The sequence below is a fragment of the Oncorhynchus mykiss genome, chromosome 16, assembly GCF_013265735.2.
Source record: "Oncorhynchus mykiss isolate Arlee chromosome 16, USDA_OmykA_1.1, whole genome shotgun sequence".
Taxonomy (NCBI): Eukaryota; Metazoa; Chordata; class Actinopteri; order Salmoniformes; family Salmonidae; genus Oncorhynchus; species Oncorhynchus mykiss.
The window spans coordinates 7,687,496-7,711,325 of NC_048580.1; the positions used below are offsets into that span (position 1 = coordinate 7,687,496).

Below are 23,830 nucleotides of genomic sequence, written 5' to 3' on the forward strand. Positions count from 1 at the left end.
CACTCTGACAACGACAACGCTAAGACTGGAGTAGTAATATATCGAACGTGTTAACGGACATTACCGTAACCAAAACAAACATCGTAGATTAGAAACCATGGTAATTAACGGTAAACGTACTACTGGTGATAGAGGTGAGCCGTCCCTGAGGCCTCCGCAATGGACTAGTCCACTCAGACAGGGGTTAATCAGACAGGGGTGAATCAGACAGGCGTGAATCAGACAGGCGTGAATCAGACAGGCGTGAATCAGACAGGCGTGAATCAGACAGGCGTGAATCAGAGAGGCGTGAATCAGAGAGGCGTGAATCAGACAGGCGTGAATCAGACAGGCGTGAATCAGACAGGCGTGAATCAGACAGGCGTGAATCAGAGAGGCGTGAATCAGACAGGCGTGAATCAGACAGGCGTGAATCAGACAGGCGTGAATCAGAGAGGGGTGAATCAGACAGGGGTGAATCAGACAGGCGTGAATCAGACAGGCGTGAATCAGACAGGCGTGAATCAGACAGGCGTGAATCAGACAGGCGTGAATCAGACAGGCGTGAATCAGACAGGCGTGAATCAGACAGGCGTGAATCAGACAGGCGTGAATCAGACAGGCGTCTCGTGTGCCATAATTATTTTGTTTACATTTGCCACTGCTGGACTTAAACAAATCTCGGTCGACCAACAGCCTATCAACTAAATGTGGTAGGCCCTACTTCCTCCATCAACATGGTTATGGTTCCTCGGCGTGAGGTTTAATCTGTGGTAGGCTGGAGTAGAGCTAGGTAGGCTAAAAGAGACAAGAATGCTACCAAGTCATCTCTTTTTCCAGGCAGGCACCACCGATGACGTCACCACTACACAGGCAGGCACCACCGATGACGTCACCACTACACAGGCAGGCACCACCGATGACGTCACCACTACACAGGCAGGCACCACCGATGACGTCACCACTACACAGGCAGGCACCACCAATGACGTCACCACTACACAGGCAGGTACCACCGATAACATCACCACTACACAGGCAGGTACCACCAATGACATCACCACTACACAGGCAGGTACCACCGATGACATCACCACTACACAGGCAGGTACCACCGATGACATCACCACTACACAGGCATGTAACCACCGATTACATCACCACTACACAGGCATGTAACCACCGATTACATCACCACCGATGACATCACCACTACACAGGCAGGTACCACCAATGACATCACCACTACACAGGCATGTAACCACCGATTACATCACCACTACACAGGCAGGTACCACCGATGACATCACCACTACACAGGCAGGTACCACCGATGACGTCACCACTACACAGGCAGGCACCACCGATGACGTCACCACTACACAGGCAGGTACCACCGATAACATCACCACTACACAGGCAGGTACCACCAATGACATCACCACTACACAGGCAGGTACCACCGATAACATCACCACTACACAGGCAGGTACCACCAATGACATCACCACTACACAGGCAGGTACCACCGATGACATCACCACTACACAGGCATGTAACCACCGATTACATCACCACTACACAGGCAGGTACCACCGATTACATCACCACTACACAGGCAGGTCATTCAACCTACAAGGATATTGTGAAACACTACTCGTCCTTGTCAAATTGCCTCTGCTTGAAACCACAAGGCAAGAGAGTCAGTGCCATAACCTGGTTACAGACGCAGGTGAGGAGCTGTTAAGTTGTGAGGTAGCAAGTGGAAGTAGCGTGGCGGCTTTGACAGATCCTTACCGATTCGTCCAGGGCGAAACGCAGGCAGCCATGTTCGTACAGCACAAAGAACCTCCGTTGCCATTTCTGTCAGGAGAGAGAGAGACAACGTTACTACATCTGTCTGCAGGGAGAGAGAGAAACAACGTTACTACATCTGTTTGCAGGGAGAGAGAGAGACAACGTTACTACATCTGTCTGCAGGGAGAGAGAGAAATAACGTTACTACATCTGTCTGCAGGGAGAGAGAGAAATAACGTTACTACATCTGTCTGCAGGGAGAGAGAGAAACAACGTTACTACATCTGTCTGCAGGGAGAGAGAGAGACAACGTTACTACATCTGTCTGCAGGGAGAGAGAGAAACAACGTTACTACATCTGTCTGCAGGGAGAGAGAGAAATAACGTTACTACATCTGTCTGCAGGGAGAGAGAGAGACAACGTTACTACATCTGTCTGCAGGGAGAGAGAGAAACAACGTTACTACATCTGTCTGCAGGGAGAGAGAGAAACAACGTTACTACATCTGTCTGCAGGGAGAGAGAAACAACGTTACTACATCTGTCTGCAGGGAGAGAGAGAGACAACGTTACTACATCTGTCTGCAGGGAGAGAGAGAAATAACGTTACTACATCTGTCTGCAGGGAGAGAGAGAAACAACGTTACTACATCTGTTTGCAGGGAGAGAGAGCGACAACGTTACTACATCTGTCTGCAGGGAGAGAGAGAGACAACGTTACTACATCTGTCTGCAGGGAGAGAGAAACAACGTTACTACATCTGTCTGCAGGGAGAGAGAGAAACAACGTTACTACATCTGTCTGCAGGGAGAGAGAGAAACAACGTTACTACATCTGTTTGCAGGGAGAGAGAGAGACAACGTTACTACATCTGTCTGCAGGGAGAGAGAGAGACAACGTTACTACATCTGTCTGCAGGGAGAGAGAGAAACAACGTTACTACATCTGTCTGCAGGGAGAGAGAAACAACGTTACTACATCTGTCTGCAGGGAGAGAGAGAAACAACGTTACTACATCTGTCTGCAGGGAGAGAGAAACAACGTTACTACATCTGTTTGCAGGGAGAGAGAGAGACAACGTTACTACATCTGTCTGCAGGGAGAAAGAGAAACAACGTTACTACATCTGTCTGCAGGGAGAGAGAGAGACAACGTTACTACATCTGTCTGCAGGGAGAGAGAGAAACAACGTTACTACATCTGTCTGCAGGGAGAGAGAAACAACGTTACTACATCTGTCTGCAGGGAGAGAGAAACAACGTTACTACATCTGTCTGCAGGGAGAGAGAAACAACGTTACTACATCTGTCTGCAGGGAGAGAGAGAGACAACGTTACTACATCTGTCTGCAGGGAGAGAGAAACAACGTTACTACATCTGTCTGCAGGGAGAGAGAGAGACAACGTTACTACATCTGTCTGCAGGGAGAGAGAGAAACAACGTTACTACATCTGTCTGCAGGGAGAGAGAGAGACAACGTTACTACATCTGTCTGCAGGGAGAGAGAGAAACAACGTTACTACATCTGTCTGCAGGGAGAGAGAGAAATAACGTTACTACATCTGTCTGCAGGGAGAGAGAGAGACAACGTTACTACATCTGTTTGCAGGGAGAGAGAGAAACAACGTTACTACATCTGTCTGCAGGGAGAGAGAGAAACAACGTTACTACATCTGTCTGCAGGGAGAGAGAGAAACAACGTTACTACATCTGTCTGCAGGGAGAGAGAAACAACGTTACTACATCTGTCTGCAGGGAGAGAGAAACAACGTTACTACATCTGTCTGCAGGGAGAGAGAGAGACAACGTTACTACATCTGTCTGCAGGGAGAGAGAGAGACAACGTTACTACATCTGTCTGCAGGGAGAGAGGTAGGTAGGCTAGTGGTTAGAGTGTAGGGACGGTACCTAGTGGTTAGAGTGTAGGGGCGGTACCTAGTGGTTAGAGTGTAGGGACGGCCTAGTGGTTAGAGTGTAGGGACGGCAGGTAGCCTAGTGGTTAGAGTGTAGGGAAGGCAGGTAGCCTAGTGGTTAGAGTGTAGGGAAGGCAGGTAGCCTAGTGGTTAGAGTGTAGGGACGGCAGGTAGCCTAGTGGTTAGAGTGTAGGGAAGGCAGGTAGCCTAGTGGTTAGAGTGTAGGGAAGGCAGGTAACCTAGTGGTTAGAGTGTAGGGAAGGCAGGTAACCTAGTGGTTAGAGTGTAGGGGCGGCAGGTAGCCTAGTGGTTAGAGTGTAGGGACGGCAGGTAGTCTAGTGGTTAGAGTGTAGGGACGGCAGGTAGCCTAGTGGTTAGAGTGTAGGGACGGCAGGTAGCCTAGTGGTTAGAGTGTAGGGACGGCAGGTAGCCTAGTGGTTAGAGTGTAGGGACGGAAGGGTAGCCTAGTGGTTAGAGTGTAGGGGCGGCAGGTAGCCTAGTGGTTAGAGTGTAGGGACGGCAGGTAGCCTAGTGGTTAGAGTGTAGGGATGGCAGGTAGTCTAGTGGTTAGAGTGTAGGGACGGCAGGTAGCCTAGTGGTTAGAGTGTAGGGGCGGCAGGTAGCCTAGTGGTTAGAGTGTAGGGACGGCAGGTAGCCTAGTGGTTAGAGTGTAGGGGTGGCAGGTAGCCTAGTGGTTAGAGTGTAGGGACGGCAGGTAGCCTAGTGGTTAGAGTGTAGGGACGGCAGGTAGACTAGTGGTTAGAGTGTAGGGACGGCAGGTAGCCTAGTGGTTAGAGTGTAGGGGCGGCAGGTAGCCTAGTGGTTAGAGTGTAGGGGCGGCAGGTAGCCTAGTGGTTAGAGTGTAGGGGCGGCAGGTAGCCTAGTGGTTAGAGTGTAGGGACGGCAGGTAGTCTAGTGGTTAGAGTGTAGGGGCGGCAGGTAACCTAGTGGTTAGAGTGTAGGGGCGGCAGGTAGCCTAGTGGTTAGAGTGTAGGGGCGGCAGGTAGCCTAGTGGTTAGAGTGTAGGGGCGGCAGGTAGCCTAGTGGTTAGAGTGTAGGGACGGCAGGTAGCCTAGTGGTTAGAGTGTAGGGGCGGCAGGTAGCCTAGTGGTTAGAGTGTAGGGACGGCAGGTAGCCTAGTGGTTAGAGTGTAGGGACGGCAGGTAGTCTAGTGGTTAGAGTGTAGGGACGGCAGGTAGCCTAGTGGTTAGAGTGTAGGGACGGCAGGTAGTCTAGTGGTTAGAGTGTAGGGACGGCAGGTAGCCTAGTGGTTAGAGTGTAGGGACGGCAGGTAGTCTAGTGGTTAGAGTGTAGGGACGGCAGGTAGTCTAGTGGTTAGAGTGTAGGGACGGCAGGTAGCCTAGTGGTTAGAGTGTAGGGACGGAAGGGTAGCCTAGTGGTTAGAGTGTAGGGGCGGCAGGTAGCCTACTGGTTAGAGTGTAGGGACGGCAGGTAGCCTAGTGGTTAGAGTGTAGGGACGGCAGGTAGCCTAGTGGTTAGAGTGTAGGGACGGCAGGTAGCCTAGTGGTTAGAGTGTAGGGGCGGCAGGTAGCCTAGTGGTTAGAGTGTAGGGACGGCAGGTAGCCTAGTGGTTAGAGTGTAGGGGTGGCAGGTAGCCTAGTGGTTAGAGTGTAGGGACGGCAGGTAGACTAGTGGTTAGAGTGTAGGGACGGCAGGTAGCCTAGTGGTTAGAGTGTAGGGGCGGCAGGTAGCCTAGTGGTTAGAGTGTAGGGGCGGCAGGTAGCCTAGTGGTTAGAGTGTAGGGGCAGCAGGTAGCCTAGTGGTTAGAGTGTAGGGACGGCAGGTAGTCTAGTGGTTAGAGTGTAGGGGTGGCAGGTAACCTAGTGGTTAGAGTGTAGGGGCGGCAGGTAGCCTAGTGGTTAGAGTGTAGGGGCGGCAGGTAGCCTAGTGGTTAGAGTGTAGGGACGGCAGGTAGCCTAGTGGTTAGAGTGTAGGGGCGGCAGGTAGCCTAGTGGTTAGAGTGTAGGGACGGCAGGTAGCCTAGTGGTTAGAGTGTAGGGACGGCAGGTAGCCTAGTGGTTAGAGTGTAGGGACGGCAGGTAGCCTAGTGGTTAGAGTGTAGGGACGGCAGGTAGTCTAGTGGTTAGAGTGTAGGGACGGCAGGTAGCCTAGTGGTTAGAGTGTAGGGACGGCAGGTAGTCTAGTGGTTAGAGTGTAGGGACGGCAGGTAGCCTAGTGGTTAGAGTGTAGGGACGGCAGGTAGTCTAGTGGTTAGAGTGTAGGGGTGGCAGGTAGCCTAGTGGTTAGAGTGTAGGGACGGCAGGTAGCCTAGTGGTTAGAGTGTAGGGACGGCAGGTAGACTAGTGGTTAGAGTGTAGGGACGGCAGGTAGCCTAGTGGTTAGAGTGTAGGGGCGGCAGGTAGCCTAGTGGTTAGAGTGTAGGGGCGGCAGGTAGCCTAGTGGTTAGAGTGTAGGGGCGGCAGGTAGCCTAGTGGTTAGAGTGTAGGGACGGCAGGTAGTCTAGTGGTTAGAGTGTAGGGGCGGCAGGTAACCTAGTGGTTAGAGTGTAGGGACGGCAGGTAGCCTAGTGGTTAGAGTGTAGGGACGGCAGGTAGCCTAGTGGTTAGAGTGTAGGGACGGCAGGTAGACTAGTGGTTAGAGTGTAGGGACGGCAGGTAGCCTAGTGGTTAGAGTGTAGGGGCGGCAGGTAGCCTAGTGGTTAGAGTGTAGGGGCGGCAGGTAGCCTAGTGGTTAGAGTGTAGGGGCGGCAGGTAACCTAGTGGTTAGAGTGTAGGGGCGGCAGGTAACCTAGTGGTTAGAGTGTAGGGGCGGCAGGTAGCCTAGTGGTTAGAGTGTAGGGACGGCAGGTAGCCTAGTGGTTAGAGTGTAGGGGCGGCAGGTAGCCTAGTGGTTAGAGTGTAGGGACGGCAGGTAGCCTAGTGGTTAGAGTGTAGGGACGGCAGGTAGTCTAGTGGTTAGAGTGTAGGGACGGCAGGTAGCCTAGTGGTTAGAGTGTAGGGACGGCAGGTAGTCTAGTGGTTAGAGTGTAGGGACGGCAGGTAGCCTAGTGGTTAGAGTGTAGGGACGGCAGGTAGTCTAGTGGTTAGAGTGTAGGGACGGCAGGTAGTCTAGTGGTTAGAGTGTAGGGACGGCAGGTAGCCTAGTGGTTAGAGTGTAGGGACGGAAGGGTAGCCTAGTGGTTAGAGTGTAGGGGCGGCAGGTAGCCTAGTGGTTAGAGTGTAGGGGCGGCAGGTAGCCTAGTGGTTAGAGTGTAGGGACGGCAGGTAGCCTAGTGGTTAGAGTGTAGGGACGGCAGGTAGCCTAGTGGTTAGAGTGTAGGGGCGGCAGGTAGCCTAGTGGTTAGAGTGTAGGGACGGCAGGTAGCCTAGTGGTTAGAGTGTAGGGGTGGCAGGTAGCCTAGTGGTTAGAGTGTAGGGACGGCAGGTAGACTAGTGGTTAGAGTGTAGGGACGGCAGGTAGCCTAGTGGTTAGAGTGTAGGGGCCGCAGGTAGCCTAGTGGTTAGAGTGTAGGGGCGGCAGGTAGCCTAGTGGTTAGAGTGTAGGGGAGGCAGGTAGCCTAGTGGTTAGAGTGTAGGGACGGCAGGTAGTCTAGTGGTTAGAGTGTAGGGGTGGCAGGTAACCTAGTGGTTAGAGTGTAGGGGCGGCAGGTAGCCTAGTGGTTAGAGTGTAGGGGCGGCAGGTAGCCTAGTGGTTAGAGTGTAGGGACGGCAGGTAGCCTAGTGGTTAGAGTGTAGGGACGGCAGGTAGCCTAGTGGTTAGAGTGTAGGGACGGCAGGTAGACTAGTGGTTAGAGTGTAGGGACGGCAGGTAGCCTAGTGGTTAGAGTGTAGGGGCGGCAGGTAGCCTAGTGGTTAGAGTGTAGGGGCGGCAGGTAGCCTAGTGGTTAGAGTGTAGGGACGGCAGGTAGCCTAGTGGTTAGAGTGTAGGGACGGCAGGTAGACTAGTGGTTAGAGTGTAGGGACGGCAGGTAGCCTAGTGGTTAGAGTGTAGGGGCGGCAGGTAGCCTAGTGGTTAGAGTGTAGGGGCGGCAGGTAGCCTAGTGGTTAGAGTGTAGGGGCGGCAGGTAGCCTAGTGGTTAGAGTGTAGGGACGGCAGGTAGTCTAGTGGTTAGAGTGTAGGGGCGGCAGGTAACCTAGTGGTTAGAGTGTAGGGACGGCAGGTAGCCTAGTGGTTAGAGTGTAGGGACGGCAGGTAGCCTAGTGGTTAGAGTGTAGGGACGGCAGGTAGACTAGTGGTTAGAGTGTAGGGACGGCAGGTAGCCTAGTGGTTAGAGTGTAGGGGCGGCAGGTAGCCTAGTGGTTAGAGTGTAGGGGCGGCAGGTAGCCTAGTGGTTAGAGTGTAGGGGCGGCAGGTAACCTAGTGGTTAGAGTGTAGGGGCGGCAGGTAACCTAGTGGTTAGAGTGTAGGGGCGGCAGGTAGCCTAGTGGTTAGAGTGTAGGGACGGCAGGTAGCCTAGTGGTTAGAGTGTAGGGGCGGCAGGTAGCCTAGTGGTTAGAGTGTAGGGACGGCAGGTAGCCTAGTGGTTAGAGTGTAGGGACGGCAGGTAGTCTAGTGGTTAGAGTGTAGGGACGGCAGGTAGCCTAGTGGTTAGAGTGTAGGGACGGCAGGTAGTCTAGTGGTTAGAGTGTAGGGACGGCAGGTAGCCTAGTGGTTAGAGTGTAGGGACGGCAGGTAGTCTAGTGGTTAGAGTGTAGGGACGGCAGGTAGTCTAGTGGTTAGAGTGTAGGGACGGCAGGTAGCCTAGTGGTTAGAGTGTAGGGACGGAAGGGTAGCCTAGTGGTTAGAGTGTAGGGGCGGCAGGTAGCCTAGTGGTTAGAGTGTAGGGGCGGCAGGTAGCCTAGTGGTTAGAGTGTAGGGACGGCAGGTAGCCTAGTGGTTAGAGTGTAGGGACGGCAGGTAGCCTAGTGGTTAGAGTGTAGGGGCGGCAGGTAGCCTAGTGGTTAGAGTGTAGGGACGGCAGGTAGCCTAGTGGTTAGAGTGTAGGGGTGGCAGGTAGCCTAGTGGTTAGAGTGTAGGGACGGCAGGTAGACTAGTGGTTAGAGTGTAGGGACGGCAGGTAGCCTAGTGGTTAGAGTGTAGGGGCCGCAGGTAGCCTAGTGGTTAGAGTGTAGGGGCGGCAGGTAGCCTAGTGGTTAGAGTGTAGGGGAGGCAGGTAGCCTAGTGGTTAGAGTGTAGGGACGGCAGGTAGTCTAGTGGTTAGAGTGTAGGGGTGGCAGGTAACCTAGTGGTTAGAGTGTAGGGGCGGCAGGTAGCCTAGTGGTTAGAGTGTAGGGGCGGCAGGTAGCCTAGTGGTTAGAGTGTAGGGGCGGCAGGTAGCCTAGTGGTTAGAGTGTAGGGACGGCAGGTAGCCTAGTGGTTAGAGTGTAGGGGCGGCAGGTAGCCTAGTGGTTAGAGTGTAGGGACGGCAGGTAGCCTAGTGGTTAGAGTGTAGGGACGGCAGGTAGCCTAGTGGTTAGAGTGTAGGGACGGCAGGTAGTCTAGTGGTTAGAGTGTAGGGACGGCAGGTAGCCTAGTGGTTAGAGTGTAGGGACGGCAGGTAGTCTAGTGGTTAGAGTGTAGGGACGGCAGGTAGCCTAGTGGTTAGAGTGTAGGGACGGCAGGTAGTCTAGTGGTTAGAGTGTAGGGACGGCAGGTAGTCTAGTGGTTAGAGTGTAGGGACGGCAGGTAGCCTAGTGGTTAGAGTGTAGGGACGGCAGGTAGTCTAGTGGTTAGAGTGTAGGGACGGCAGGTAGCCTAGTGGTTAGAGTGTAGGGACGGCAGGTAGCCTAGTGGTTAGAGTGTAGGGACGGCAGGTAGCCTAGTGGTTAGAGTGTAGCGCCAGTAACCGAAAGGTTGTTAGATCAAATCCCTGAGCTGACAAAGTAAAAATCTGTCGTTCTGAACATGGCAGTTAACCCACTGTTCCCCGGTACGCCGTCATTGTAAAATAAGAATTTGTTCTTAACCTACTCGCCTAGTTAAATAAAGGTTAAATGTTAAAAAAACTAATGACATGACGACCCTGCAGTGGACCCTCAGGCCTACATCCACTGTATATAAACACTACCGACGCAGGTTCAGAGTCCATTTCTCTGACTCTATTGATCATCGGTCTGTAGTGTTTCAAGCTCTTCCATTACGCTCCGAACAAGATCTAGCTTCCTAAGTGGATTTTAAAAACTACAGGGTTCTGCTGCCTGGGGAATGGTGTTCAGGCGAATGTTTATCATGTGACTACAGTGCTACGGAACAGCGAACATGCATACTAACCCATCCCCCACTTCATGTGAGCGTACACACACACACACACACACACACACACACACACACATCATGGGTGCTCTTACCCGGGATCTTTGCATGGGATTGCTAAAGTCTGTTCCCTCGGGGGCCAAGCACAGCCATCCGCCATAAATAGGTTTGGCCTGTAAAACACAAGAGAACAGAGCAATTTAGACGAGCATTAACATTGAGGGGGGAAGGGGAAAGCAGTGAGAGAGAAAGTCTGGGTGAATGAGTAGAGTGAGACCCTCAAGGCGAGGCCGTCTTAAAACCACACCGGTTAGCAAGCCTGTCAGCGTAATCCGCACCATTTGATGCTACAAACCACTGCCTTTCTGTTCAAATTGCTTCGATGAGTCTAGAATGAAGCTTTCCGTGTGAACAACAACAGCGCCTGCCTATTCATCTATATTCACCTCACGCAAGTTGTTTTGAGCCAAAAAAAAAAAACGTATTGTTCCCAACGAAAACACAGAGGAGAAGTTCAGAAAGATGTGGAAACATAAACACGGAGACAGAGTTCCCACAGGGCCGAGGGGGAGAAACATTTCAAATGGGTGCTCTTTGTACTCTATTAAAAAAACTCCTGTCTGTCTCTAATTGAGACTGTTAAACATTACCAAGAAGCAGCTGTCTGTTGGGCTCCTTTTCCCACTCTGAACCCTTAAATTCCAGGCTAGCGTCTCCCCTGCAGCAGAGAAGTGTAGGATTATTCGTCTGCGGGGGATTTTGACCATATTGCTAGCTAGCCCGTGCCCCTGTATATCAGTCATAAATCCACATGTGCCTTGTTTCAGCTTGCGAAGACTGCCTGACTAATGTGTCTACAGAGACAGGTAGATGAAGTGGTGCCTTTCAAAAAGGTGATAGGTGATTGAGGTAAACGTGTCAGGACATAGTCCTTAGACATCTGATAAGAAGAGTCTGGTGGCCTCCCGAGTGGTGCAGTGGTCTTAGTGCTAGCTGTGCCACTAGAGATTCTGGGTTAGAGAGTCCAGGCTCTGTCGCAGCAGGCCGCGACCGGGAGACCCATGGAGCGGCGCACAATTAGCCCGGCGTCGTCTGAGTCAGGGGAGGGTTTGGCCAGCAGGGATGTCCTTGTCCCATCGTGCACTAGTGACTCCTGTGGCGGGCCTGGTGCAGTGCACGCTGACACAGTCACCAGGTGTACGGTGTTTCCTCTGACACATTGGTGCGGCTGGCTTCCAGGTTAAGTGGGCATTGTGTCAAGAAGCAGTACGTCTTGGTTGGGTTGCGTTTCGGAGGACTCACGGCTCCCAACCTTCGTCTCTTCCGAGTCCGTACGGGAGTTGCAACGATGAGACAAGACTAACTACCAATTGGAAACCAGGAAATTGGGGTGAAAAGGGGGTACAAATGTTATTATATTATAAAAGAACAATCTGGCATTTAGACTGATGATTAGCATATACCAGACACGATCCAAAATGGATGTTTCCTGTCCTCAGATCCTATATAGGGGTGGAAGACAGCCTAGCAATTAAGAGCGGTGGGACAGAAACCGAAAGGTCGCTGGTTCGAATCCCCGAGCTGATTCAGTTGTGCCCTTGAGCAAGGCACTTAACCCTAAATTGCTCCGGGGTCACTGTCAATAATGGCCGACCCCAGGATGTGACCCCACTCTTCGAGAGCGCATCAGAGGGAGTGGGGTATGCAAAAAACACATAGGACAAATACTATTCTATTATTATAGCTATATGGGCAATGTGATCAATAAATGAGCCCATACCACACAGGTAAGAGGTGTTTTATAGCACAGCAAACTAACATGGAAAGAGAGACAGCGGCAGAGAGAAACAGAACGAGTGAGAAAGAGACTGACAGGAGAGAATGAGAGAGACACAAAAGGAGAGGTAGAGAGAACGAGTGAGAAAGAGACAGAGGAGAGAATGAGAGAAGAGAGAGAGACAGCGGCAGAGAGAAACAGATCGATCGAGAACGAGACTGACAGGAGAGAATGAGAGAGACAAAAGGAGAGGTAGAGAGAACGAGTGAGAAAGAGACTGACAGGAGAGAATGAGAGAGAGACAAAAGGAGAGGTAGAGAGAACGAGTGAGAAAGAGACACAAAAGGAGAGGTAGAGAGAACGAGTCAAAGAGACTGACGGGAGAGAATGAGAGAGAGAGACAAAAGGAGAGGTAGAGAGAATGAGAGAGAGAAAAGGAGAGGTAGAGAGAACGAGCGAGAAAGAGACTGACAGGAGAGAATGAGAGAGAGAGAGAGACAAAAGGAGAGGTAGAGAACGAGCAGCTGTAGCCCGTAATGATGTTGGTGGGCCTGAGGAGCCAGGAGGCCTGGAAAGGAGAGGAGAGACACACCCTTGCACTCTTCCTCCACACACAGGCCTCACTTCCTCTAGAGTGGTCCTCCCGTTACCTTTCTGTCCCCTCTCAGCTGATTGAACAGCTACATTACTACTCCACATTGAACAGCTACATTACTACTCCACATTGAACAGCCACATTACTACTCCACATTGAACAGCCACATTACTACTCCACATTGAACAGCTACATTACTACTCCACATTGAACAGCTACATTACTACTCCACATTGAACAGCCACATTACTACTCCACATTGAACAGCTACATTACTACTCCACATTGAACAGCTACATTACTACTCCACATTGAACAGCCACATTACTACTCCACATTGAACAGCTACATTACTACTCCACATTGAACAGCTACATTACTACTCCACATTGGACAGCTACATTACTACTCAACATTGAACAGCTACATTACTACTCCACATTACTACTCCACATTGGACAGCTACATTACTACTCCACATTGAACAGCTACATTACTACTCCACATTACTACTCCACATTACTACTCCACATTGGACAGCTACATTACTACTCCACATTACTACTCCACATTGAACAGCTACATTACTACTCCACATTGAACAGCTACATTACTACTCAACATTGAACAGCTACATTACTACTCCACATTGAACAGCTACATTACTACTCCACATTGAACAGCTACATTACTACTCCACATTGGACAGCTACATTACTACTCAACATTGAACAGCTACATTACTACTCCACATTACTACTCCACATTGGACAGCTACATTACTACTCCACATTACTACTCCACATTGAACAGCTACATTACTACTCCACATTACTACTCCACATTGAACAGCTACATTACTACTCCACATTACTACTCCACATTACTACTCCACATTACTACTCCACATTACTACTCCACATTACTACTCCACATTACTACTCCACATTGAACAGCTACATTACTACTCCACATTACTACTCCACATTGAACAGCTACATTACTACTCCACATTACTACTCCACATTGAACAGCTACATTACTACTCCACATTACTACTCCACATTGAACAGCTACATTACTACTCCACATTACTACTCCACATTGAACAGCTACATTACTACTCCACATTACTACTCCACATTGGACAGCTACATTACTACTCCACATTGAACAGCTACATTACTACTCCACATTACTACTCCACATTGAACAGCTACATTACTACTCCACATTACTACTCCACATTACTACTCCACATTACTACTCCACATTACTACTCCACATTGAACAGCTACATTACTACTCCACATAACTACTCCACATTGAACAGCTACATTACTACTCCACATTGAACAGCTACATTACTACTCCACATTGAACAGCTACATTACTACTCCACATTACTACTCCACATTGAACAGCTACATTACTACTCCACATTACTACTCCACATTGAACAGCTACATTACTACTCCACATTACTACTCCACATTACTACTCCACATTACTACTCCACATTGAACAGCTACATTACTACTCCACATTACTACTCCACATTGAACAGCTACATTACTACTCCACATTGGACAGCTACATTACTACTCAACATTGAACAGCTACATTACTACTCCACATTACTACTCCACATTGGACAGCTACATTACTACTCCACATAACTACTCCACATTGAACAGCTACATTACTACTCCACATTGAACAGCTACATTACTACTCCACATTGAACAGCTACATTACTACTCCACATTACTACTCCACATTGAACAGCTACATTACTACTCCACATTACTACTCCACATTGAACAGCTACATTACTACTCCACATTACTACTCCACATTACTACTCCACATTACTACTCCACATTGAACAGCTACATTACTACTCCACATAACTACTCCACATTGAACAGCTACATTACTACTCCACATAACTACTCCACATTGAACAGCTACATTACTACTCCACATAACTACTCCACATTGAACAGCTACATTACTACTCCACATTACTACTCCACATTGAACAGCTACATTACTACTCCACATTACTACTCCACATTGAACAGCTACATTACTACTCCACATTACTACTCCACATTGAACAGCTACATTACTACTCCACATTGAACAGCTACATTACTACTCAACATTGAACAGCTACATTACTACTCCACATTGAACAGCTACATTACTACTCCTCATTACTACCAAACATTGAACAGCTACATTACTACTCCTCATTACTACCAAACATTGAACAGCTACATTACTACTCCACATTACTACTCCACATTGAACAGCTACATTACTACTCCACATTGAACAGCTACATTACTACTCCACATTGAACAGCTACATTACTACTCCACATTACTACTCCACATTGAACAGCTACATTACTACTCCACATTGAACAGCTACATTACTACTCCACATTGAACAGCTACATTACTACTCCACATTACTACTCCACATTGAACAGCTACATTACTACTCCACATTGAACAGCTACATTACTACTCCACATTACTACTCCACATTGAACCACAGAGGACGGCTACATTATTGTTTTACTGTTCTCACATGGTATGCATTTGTTGCATGAGAAATAAGGAGCTGTTACTGCCTCCAGTATAGACACTGTGAAAAACACGAGGCTCGTCGTCATTGAATTGTGTGGTAGGATATCCATTAGCGGATTCTGGTGTGATTGATGTAGTGATGACCCCAGGGAATGGGACATTTCTCTCTCCCTACCACTAGCTGCTCCGTTCGAGTATCACTCCCACACCAAGGGACAGTCGAAAACAAGGGGGAGGGCTCAGGGAGGGGGTGGGGGGTTATTGGGATTAAACACAACTCTCCATTTCCTCCCCACTACAGACCAAGGGGCCCTTAATGACTGAAGGGGCTTCCTCTCTCCTCCACTCATTTCAGAGCCATGCTAAAAAGTCCATTCAAATATACTGTGTAGTCCGATTGTCCACCTTACTCCTGCTAGCCAAGTAAAACCATTGCAGAGCCTTGGTCATTCTGGAATAGAAATGGAACGTATAGATCTAACATACATGATTCTGGACCATGTGGAATAGAGATCAATGTACGTGTATCCTAGAACTCTGGTCTCCACCGGTGAGAGTAACCTCTGGGAAACTCTGCTCCAGTTTCAAGCCAGACCCCGCACTTCCTTTCACAAGCTCTTCCTCTCCTTCTTCCCCCCAAACTCCTGCCCCCACCACCACCTCCCCGAGTTCTCTTCCTCCCTCCAAACTCTTGCCATACCCCTGCTCCCACCACCTCCTCCCTGAGTTCTCCTCTCTCTCCTTCCCTCTATACCCCTGCTCCCACCACCTCCTCCCTGAGTTCTCCTCTCTCTCCTTCCCTCTATACCCCTGCTCCCACCACCTCCTCCCTGAGTTCTCCTCTTTCTCCTTCCCTCTATACCCCTGCTCCCACCACCTCCTCCCTGAGTTCTCCTCTCTCTCCTTCCCTCTATACCCCTGCTCCCACCACCTCCTCCCTGAGTTCTCCTCTCTCTCCTTCCCTCTATGCCCCTGCTCCCATCACCTCCTCCCTGAGTTCTCCTCTCTCTCCTTCCCTCTATACCCCTGCTCCCACCACCTCCTCCCTGAGTTCTCCTCTCTCTCCTTCCCTCTATACCCCTGCTCCCACCACCTCCTCCCTCTATACCCCTACTCCCACCACCTCCTCCCTGAGTTCTCCTCTCTCTCCTTCCCTCTATACCCCTGCTCCCACCACCTCCTCCCTGAGTTCTCCTCTCTCTCCTTCCCTCTATACCCCTGCTCCCACCACCTCCTCCCTGAGTTCTCCTCTCTCTCCTTCCCTCTATACCCCTGCTCCCACCACCTCCTCCCTGAGTTCTCCTCTCTCTCCTTCCCTCTATACCCCTGCTCCCACCACCTCCTCCCTGAGTTCTCCTCTCTCTCCTTCCCTCTATACTCGTCTCCTACCACCTCCTCCCTGAGTTCTCTTCTCTCTCCTTCCCTCTATACTCGTCTCCTACCACCTCGTCTCTTACCACCTCTCCCAGACTGTTTCTGCTCACTCACTCACCCAGCCACCACCCTCTCTCAAATCCCTCTGTCTATACCTCCATCACATCCCTGCCCCCTCCATCTCTCCCTCCTCCCTGCCCCCCCCACCATCTATCCTGAGTGTGTTGTCCCCCTCTCCGATGCCTCGGGAACTACAGGGCAGTGTAGCTCAGCGAATAGTTATTAAGGGTTGTTTTTCTGGATCTAGGCCCTCTCCTCTCCCAAAATAACATACAAAGTGCTCTCTCTGGCACACATCATCATATGAGCTTGGAGGCATCTAGACCTAGGTCTACACATCAGGGAAATAAGTCATTTTTCACACTAAACTAACTGCCAAAGACGGAATCTGCTTTGACGCCCCTCTCCTCCCACAGTTCCACCTTCCTCCCATCATTGCGGTGTATAATAAAGAGATTGTTTATATTGGATACTGTTCCTCCACATTCTGTTCCTTTTCCTTCAGATAACTTATCCATGTGGGCTAGGAATATTGTTTTGTTTTTCCTCTTCTCAATGTTGCAATCATGAGGGAGGTTTGATCAAATGACAGGAGAGTGAAAGATTGAGCTCAGCGATTCCCTTTTCCTTCATGTCCAGAATCAGATTCAAAATAACTTGTTTTTTTAATATAGGGCTCAAATTCAGTTAAGACTAAACGAGAGCTCTCTTGGAGTCATTCAGTGTTTCAACTTCATTAGGACAACATGGAAGCACCCCGACCTCTAGTCATCTACTTCCTAGCAGCCCAGTGGAGGGAAGAGGAACCACCATCCATGTTTCACTTGTGATTTCTACACTTCCACTTTCCTGCTATTTCCATTTGGTCCACTCATCCCAAAAGAAGTCATTAAATAATATGAACGAGCAGATAGCCTACAGTCTTCAATAATGTTGACATTGTCTTGTCGAAAATGGCGGTCAATGTCATGGCTAGTTTCTCAGAATGGAGTTGGGATAGAATTGTGGTTCTTTTAAAGTATTGTTTTATTTTATGAAAGCAGGCCTAGCTAGCGTAGAAGATTATTGTTTACGTTGTCAGGTTAAGATTCGTCCAGTATGAGACGAAGTCATTTCCAGCCCTATATATAGAGAGAGAGCAGCGAACAGAAGAATCTCTGGCTCCACCTGTGACATCATAAAGGACAGTCTAAACGGGATCCTTGGGACGTCCCAACGTTGATGTCACCCCCATTGACGTTGAAACTTAAAAATGGTTTGGTAAGTGTTAGGGTTGGGTAAAGGTTATAGGTAAGAGTTATGTTTAGGGGTTAATGTTAGTGTATAGCCCTCCCAAGGATCCCGGATAGCACTAACCCGAGAGAGGAGGGCTGCATCTCAGGGAGATTAAGAAAGTGATGTAAATCACTTTAAGATTCTATGCCTGACTCAGCAGTCCGGGTCAGAAGGAGTTAACCCCGCAGTAATCACAAGCAGGCCGTCACACACAAACACACACATCCTCACGCACAGTCTCTTCGGAGGAGAGGACCGCTTGCTGTTGTTGCTGCTCTTAAGCCACGTTCAAGGGCCCCATCTGGACGTCATCGCATGGGATCAATTACAGGATACAACCGAGACTAGCTAACGATCTGGAAGACAGATCTTCTCATTCACTACTTCGCTGGCTGAAGGAAAAGGCGAGATAAGCTTCTTCTTTTTGGACTGGAAACGTGTCATTTCAACCAAAGACTTGATGGTGCTTTGTTTCTAACGGATGTGTACTCAAGTCCACACTTTGTGTGTCTACTTGAATCTAGAGCTTCATATTTTCAGTTGTGTACCAACATCTTGAGCAGGAGTGTAACGGTCCACGTATTGGTACCAAACCCGGTCGGTACCTCTGGTCCGCACTGTGAATCGGATGAATACGGAAAAACAATAGATGAAAAAAAAAGACACTATGCCTATAACGCTGCATTGTATGCCTCTAATTACTGAGATGAAAAAAAAACCCATCTCAGACTATTCCATTAAAAACAACTAGAGCCAATGTGCACATTGTAATCAAAAATGTGAATCTTAACTGGCCCATTTGAAAACGGTCCTTTTGTGAGGCGCAGCGGGGAACTAGTTGTGTATCGTGGAGAGTGGTGGATAAACCAGGAGGATCTTCATCATCGGTTAAACCTCTAGTTTGGGAACATTTCCCACATCTTCCCAGTAGATTACAACAGCGAAGGGCATAGAGGGTATATGTTGCCACTGCTCAACCAGAATAGCCTGTGCAACTGCCAACACCTCAAATACATAGACACATTTACACAGACACCGAAGCAAGACGAAAACGCAAAAAAAATCTATAATAATAATAAACTTCTCCCCTCTGCATTCAAGCCCCCCGTCCGCAGACGATTCTGACCGGGCCAAATAGAATTAGAGAGAAAGGTATGTTAATAGCCACGGATATGCGCCCAATCTCAGTGGTTAAGAACAGGGGTTTTCAGCACCTTGTGAAAGTGCTCGAACCACGTTATAAACTTCTCCATCTCGCACCCATTTCAATAAACAGGAAGTACCCCGCTCTATGTAAGCAAGCTAAAGTCAATGTTGTCAATGAGTTGGCCAATGAACCCGTGTTGCACTTGTCAGCAATCAAGTTTTCAAGATATGTAACTTTCAAAATACAGAAATCATCCCCGTATGATGCATAGTTGATGAGTAATTGTGTGTTTTCGTTTAAGAAAGTCCAGTGTTGTTATTCCCTATGGTGCTCGTATGTGATTCGACTTGGATCAGGCCTTATACAACTGATGATCTTGTATGGAGTCAGGAATAACAACACTTTGGATTTCATTAAATAAACAAAAAAACATTTTTGGCATTTCATTTTCCCGCTGTTTATTGAAACTGCACTTTGACCCCGAAACCGCAGTAAGTACCAAACAATGGGTTTGGTGAACCACTACACCCCTAATCTTGAGTCAGCTCAGCTGCAGAGAACCCACGGCCGGGGTCACATTCAGGAGGGCACCACCGTATTGTTTGTGTCCACAGATATCTGTGTGTGGCAGACAATGCCCCCGAGTCAGCTGGTGACCCTGCTTGCCAATGCCAGCCCTATGGGACAAGGGGATCGTTCAGGTCAATGTCTCCCAAATATTGGGTCAGGACCCATGATGAGTCAGCTGATTCCTCCTTTTGGATGGGTGGTGTGATTTGCCAGTTATAAAATGTTATTTCTAACCAGAAGCTAGTCAAAACCCTGGTTCATCCATCTATTCAAATCTAAAATGTTCATCTGTGGCTTTCCACGATTGTCATATTATCACATCTTATTCCTCCACTTGAACCAGTGGTTGATGATTGCGAGAAACACTGGTTCTTCCCATCAGAACCACACCTTAGTTTGTCAGGCTGAAGCAGGGTAAACAGTTACTGAATGAGGATACAGCCTGAATGTCTTACAAACACACACTATTGGCAATACGAAAGCTGATTAATAGACTTGAGGAATTCGCTACAGCCGCAATAACATCTGCTAAATATGGTGTATGTGACCAATAAAATTTGATGTTAAGATTTCAAAGTAGACAGCATGAAATAGGTCAACACTGTGTCACCGTTTTAAAACTCTGGTATAAAAACCTACAATACTATGCGAAGTTCCATTGCAAGTTTGACTAGCTAACTGTTTAATTCAATTATTACATAACCTGCCAGCAACAGCAAGCTCGACACGCCCAAATGGTTATATTGTAGCTAGATTAGCAACGAGTTCACGTTACAAGCACCTATGCTACAATGTGGCAACAGCACCACAATAACAACGCATTACCTGATTCAGATCTTGATCGGTCAAGAGATGCAACTCCCGAGGTTTGAAGCAATTCTGACATTTACTTTTATTGAAAATGTTCGCCTGGAATTTCCTGCAAGAGTTGTCTTTCGCCGTAGACATTGTATTTCGCCTCCGTTCACCGTAAAATGCAAACGTGAAAAAAAAAAAAAGAATGAAAAAAATGTAGACAGTGTTTAATTCCGTTGTTTTCTTTAGCTACGTTTATTTCATCCAATTTGGCACATGGTCCCAGCAATCCAATTGCATGATGATCCCAATAACAAGCGGTCTCCAGTTCACACACACACACAGTCCATATTCAAAGGTCTTGTGTTGTTTAGTTGTACCCAATGTACATTATCCAATATTGACTGCTAGACGACACCATTCGTGTGCGTTACTCAGTCCATGGCCTGTATCCACAAAGGCAAGCGAGTAACAAGGTAGTTTTTGTTGTAATCGATAGTTAGCTAACTAGCCAATGTTATTGTGCGAACCACAAAAATAGAAATTGCACAGTGTTCGCAGCCTCAAGCTCCAAGGTAACAGCTTCCATCGGGTGGTAACCTAAGTTACACCCATTGAAAGGGGAAAAAAAATCACAAAAGTGGAGGTAGCTGGCTAGCAAGCGCTAACTAGCTACAAACGTAACAGTAACTCTTTGCGAAGTTTATCACGACTGTTTATTCACTGGCTAGCAAGCTGGGTAATAAAATCGTCTCGCCTAGCTAGGTATTTAGGTAGTGTGGAATACAAAGCTTCTGCGTAATTAACTCCCCGCTAACACATAGTACTCAGACGAAGCGCTTCTTACACAATCATTGAAGCACACACGAGTTTTTCGGTTTTGGTTTCCATGGATAGCAGCGCCCCTGGGTTCATTTTTCTTCTTCTTTTTTTTTCTTCCGGGAGATCTCTTAACCAATGGGAGGGAGGTCGCGGACGCACAGATCTTCTGATGGAATTGTCATGGTATCTCGCGATAGTTGCTCTACAACGCCATCTAGCTAGGGATGGGGACGCAACAATAACGAATAAACACTAGATTGTGTTGTTGTTGCTTTGTGTTTTTCTGCTTTGTGTTGGCCAATGACAGGCTTTGAATTACCAGTCGGCCATATTGGTAATCTGCAGAAGATGCAGTCCTCATAGAATGAAGTGAATTCTACATGATTTAAGTTAAATGTTTCAAGGACAAAATTACATTTATTTTATGTATTTTGTTGTTGTTGTTGTAGTGGGGACAGTAACATTAATTATCTCAAAAAAAGTATACTTTAAGGAAAATGTATTTCTAAATGTTTTTATTCATATGTTAAGCTCACATGATATAATTTAATAGCATTATGCATTAAGGTGTTTGTAATCGATTAAACGTGGCAAAAACAAATGTTTTTCTATTGCTTCTAAAATCATTGTTACAACGATGGGACAGTAGTAAAATGGAGGAGTGGTGGCTTCGAAACAGCGCCCCCTACTAGTCTTCTAGTATACATAAACCATTGGCCACACGGAGAGCTCCAATGCCCATTTGTGCCTCTGAAACGGATCTAGAATCAGATTTCTCTTCTGTTATCCCATCCTAAAGCCAACCCAGGATCAATAGCTAGTGGAATAAGTACCAGGGACAAAACCAGTAGCGGTGCTTGGTAAAATCTCTAGGAAGCCAAGTCAAGGCAGTAAAAAAGCCATATTACAACCTACAACCTTGTGATAATTGTGTTGTTTGTTCTATAACCCATTAGTTCACACGCCACCGTGATATACAATAAGGCCGTGACAACAAAAAGACAACAATCACACAGTGGCGGAATAAATTCAACAACAGATACGTTTGTTTCATCACAAAACCAGAGAGAAACATCTGTCCGGTGACAAAGCAAATACGGCAAAGTGACAAGCCGTTATTATCACCTGCAGCATGGTTAAGCAAGTTAACGTTTTCAACACTAAACAACTACTGATTTAGAACCATGGAGTTACAGCAAGTCATCACAAAGACAACAGGGGCCCCTGCCTCCGCTATACCAGCACCATTTCAACTTAAACTGCTTCAAGTTAGCATTCTAAAGCATTTTTTCAACTGCGGACACCGTGTTGTCATATTTTATGCTGTCTGTCAACTTTGCCATCCTCAAGGCTATTAAGTGATGGGCATCAACGTGTCTTCTGTGATTATAGCTCAGCTTTTCTGTTGCTGAACGTGTAACATCCAATTTACACAGGCATTCTTTCAATCCGTAGAGTTTTCAAGTCGTGGTTTCTGACAAATCCCTGAAAATCCCAAATCTTTCACGTACCATTGTAATGTTCCTACAGTCTAGTATCACAAGTCTGTCCTACTATCTGCGACGACAAGCAGAAGGGTATGTGAAACACCCCACCCATCCTCGGTCTTTATAAAATGAGAATGAATCGAATTGGTTTTTCCCCCACGCATGTTCAAATAAAGTTTTAGTATATTGAGATCGGACTGCCTTCTTAGTGGTTTTTCCACCACACTGTAAATTAGTCCTCAGATGTCAATGATAACATCTGCATACAGAGGTAGCCTACTTGTTATCAACATAGTCTGCATGCCCATAGTGAACCTTCTAAAATAGATTTTGGGCACTGTATATGCCTACTCATAATGCGACAATCAACAAGGCACACAACTGTAGAATCTGTTCACATTGTTGTTCAATTATTTTGTTGATACAGTGTAGATGGAGTGCGATAAAGTAATATGTTTGGCATTTAGTTACACAGTTGCAGTTCAATTGCAGTAACTACCACACCACCCTTTCTCACAGTTTTGCTACTTTAAAAACTGATTGGTAACCTATTCATTAATCAGTGACAAGTAAAGCGTCTGAATAGTTCTGATGCTAACAATAAGCTTATTTTCAGACAGAGATAATACATTTGAATGGACGAAGGGATAGAGGCATAGATCGGTTACCTAACTGAACCTGGAAAACAACAGATGATTATTGCCTTACGCAAACTGTAAGTGATCCGAGAATAACTCAGATTACAGGTGTGTGTGTGTGTGTGTGTGTGTGTGTGTGTGTGTGTGTGTGTGCGTGTGTGTGTGCGTGTGTGTGTGTCTGTGTCTGTGTCTGTGTGTGTGTGTGTGTGTGTGTGTGTGTCTGTGTGTGTGTGTGTGCGCTGTAGCTTTGGTTGTGCTGTGCTGTGGTGCCTGCATACAGAGCATGCATATCGCTTTTGTTAATGAGAATTGGTGTCACGATAAGTTATATTTCTTATTATATAGGGCGGGTAAGGTCATGTGTTTGTGTCCAAATTTCCTTCCTAGGGGTACCCAGGGACTATCCTGGGTGTGACACAGTGCAAGTATCCTGGAGGCATTTAATGACTGTCCTGGAGGCATTTAGTGACTATCCTGGAGGCATTTAGTGACTATCCTGGAGGCATTTAGTGACTATCCTGGAGGCATTTAATGACTATCCTGGAGACATTTAGCGACTATCCTGGAGGCACATAGTGACTATCCTGGAGGCACATAGTGACTATCCTGGAGGCATTTAGTGACTATCCTGGAGGCATTTAGTGACTATCCTGGAGGCATTTAGTGACTATCCTGGAGGCATTTAGTGACTATCCTGGAGGCATTTAATGACTATCCTGGAGACATTTAGTGACTATCCTGGAGGCATTTAATGACTATCCTGGAGGCATTTAGTGACTATCCT

The 23,830-nt window shown here is 47.7% G+C and overlaps 1 protein-coding gene across 2 annotated transcripts in view; it reads right to left on the bottom strand.

Moving 5' to 3' along the window:
* The window catches only part of LOC110491304 (myosin phosphatase Rho-interacting protein), an 81,692-nt gene extending 60,670 nt beyond the window's left edge, over positions 1-21,022 (bottom strand). Inside the window, exons 1-3 of one of the 2 annotated variants that reach the window (XM_036946077.1) lie at positions 20,130-21,022; positions 9,999-10,076; positions 1,777-1,842 (exon numbers count right to left, since the gene is read on the bottom strand). In XM_036946077.1, the coding sequence (XP_036801972.1) occupies positions 1,777-1,842; positions 9,999-10,076; positions 20,130-20,252 (267 nt within the window). In that variant the 5' untranslated portion in view covers positions 20,253-21,022. The remainder of the gene's footprint in view (positions 1-1,776; positions 1,843-9,998; positions 10,077-20,129) is intronic. The other variant, XM_036946078.1, reaches the window with a different exon arrangement.
* Between the last annotated feature and the right edge of the window lie 2,808 nt (positions 21,023-23,830).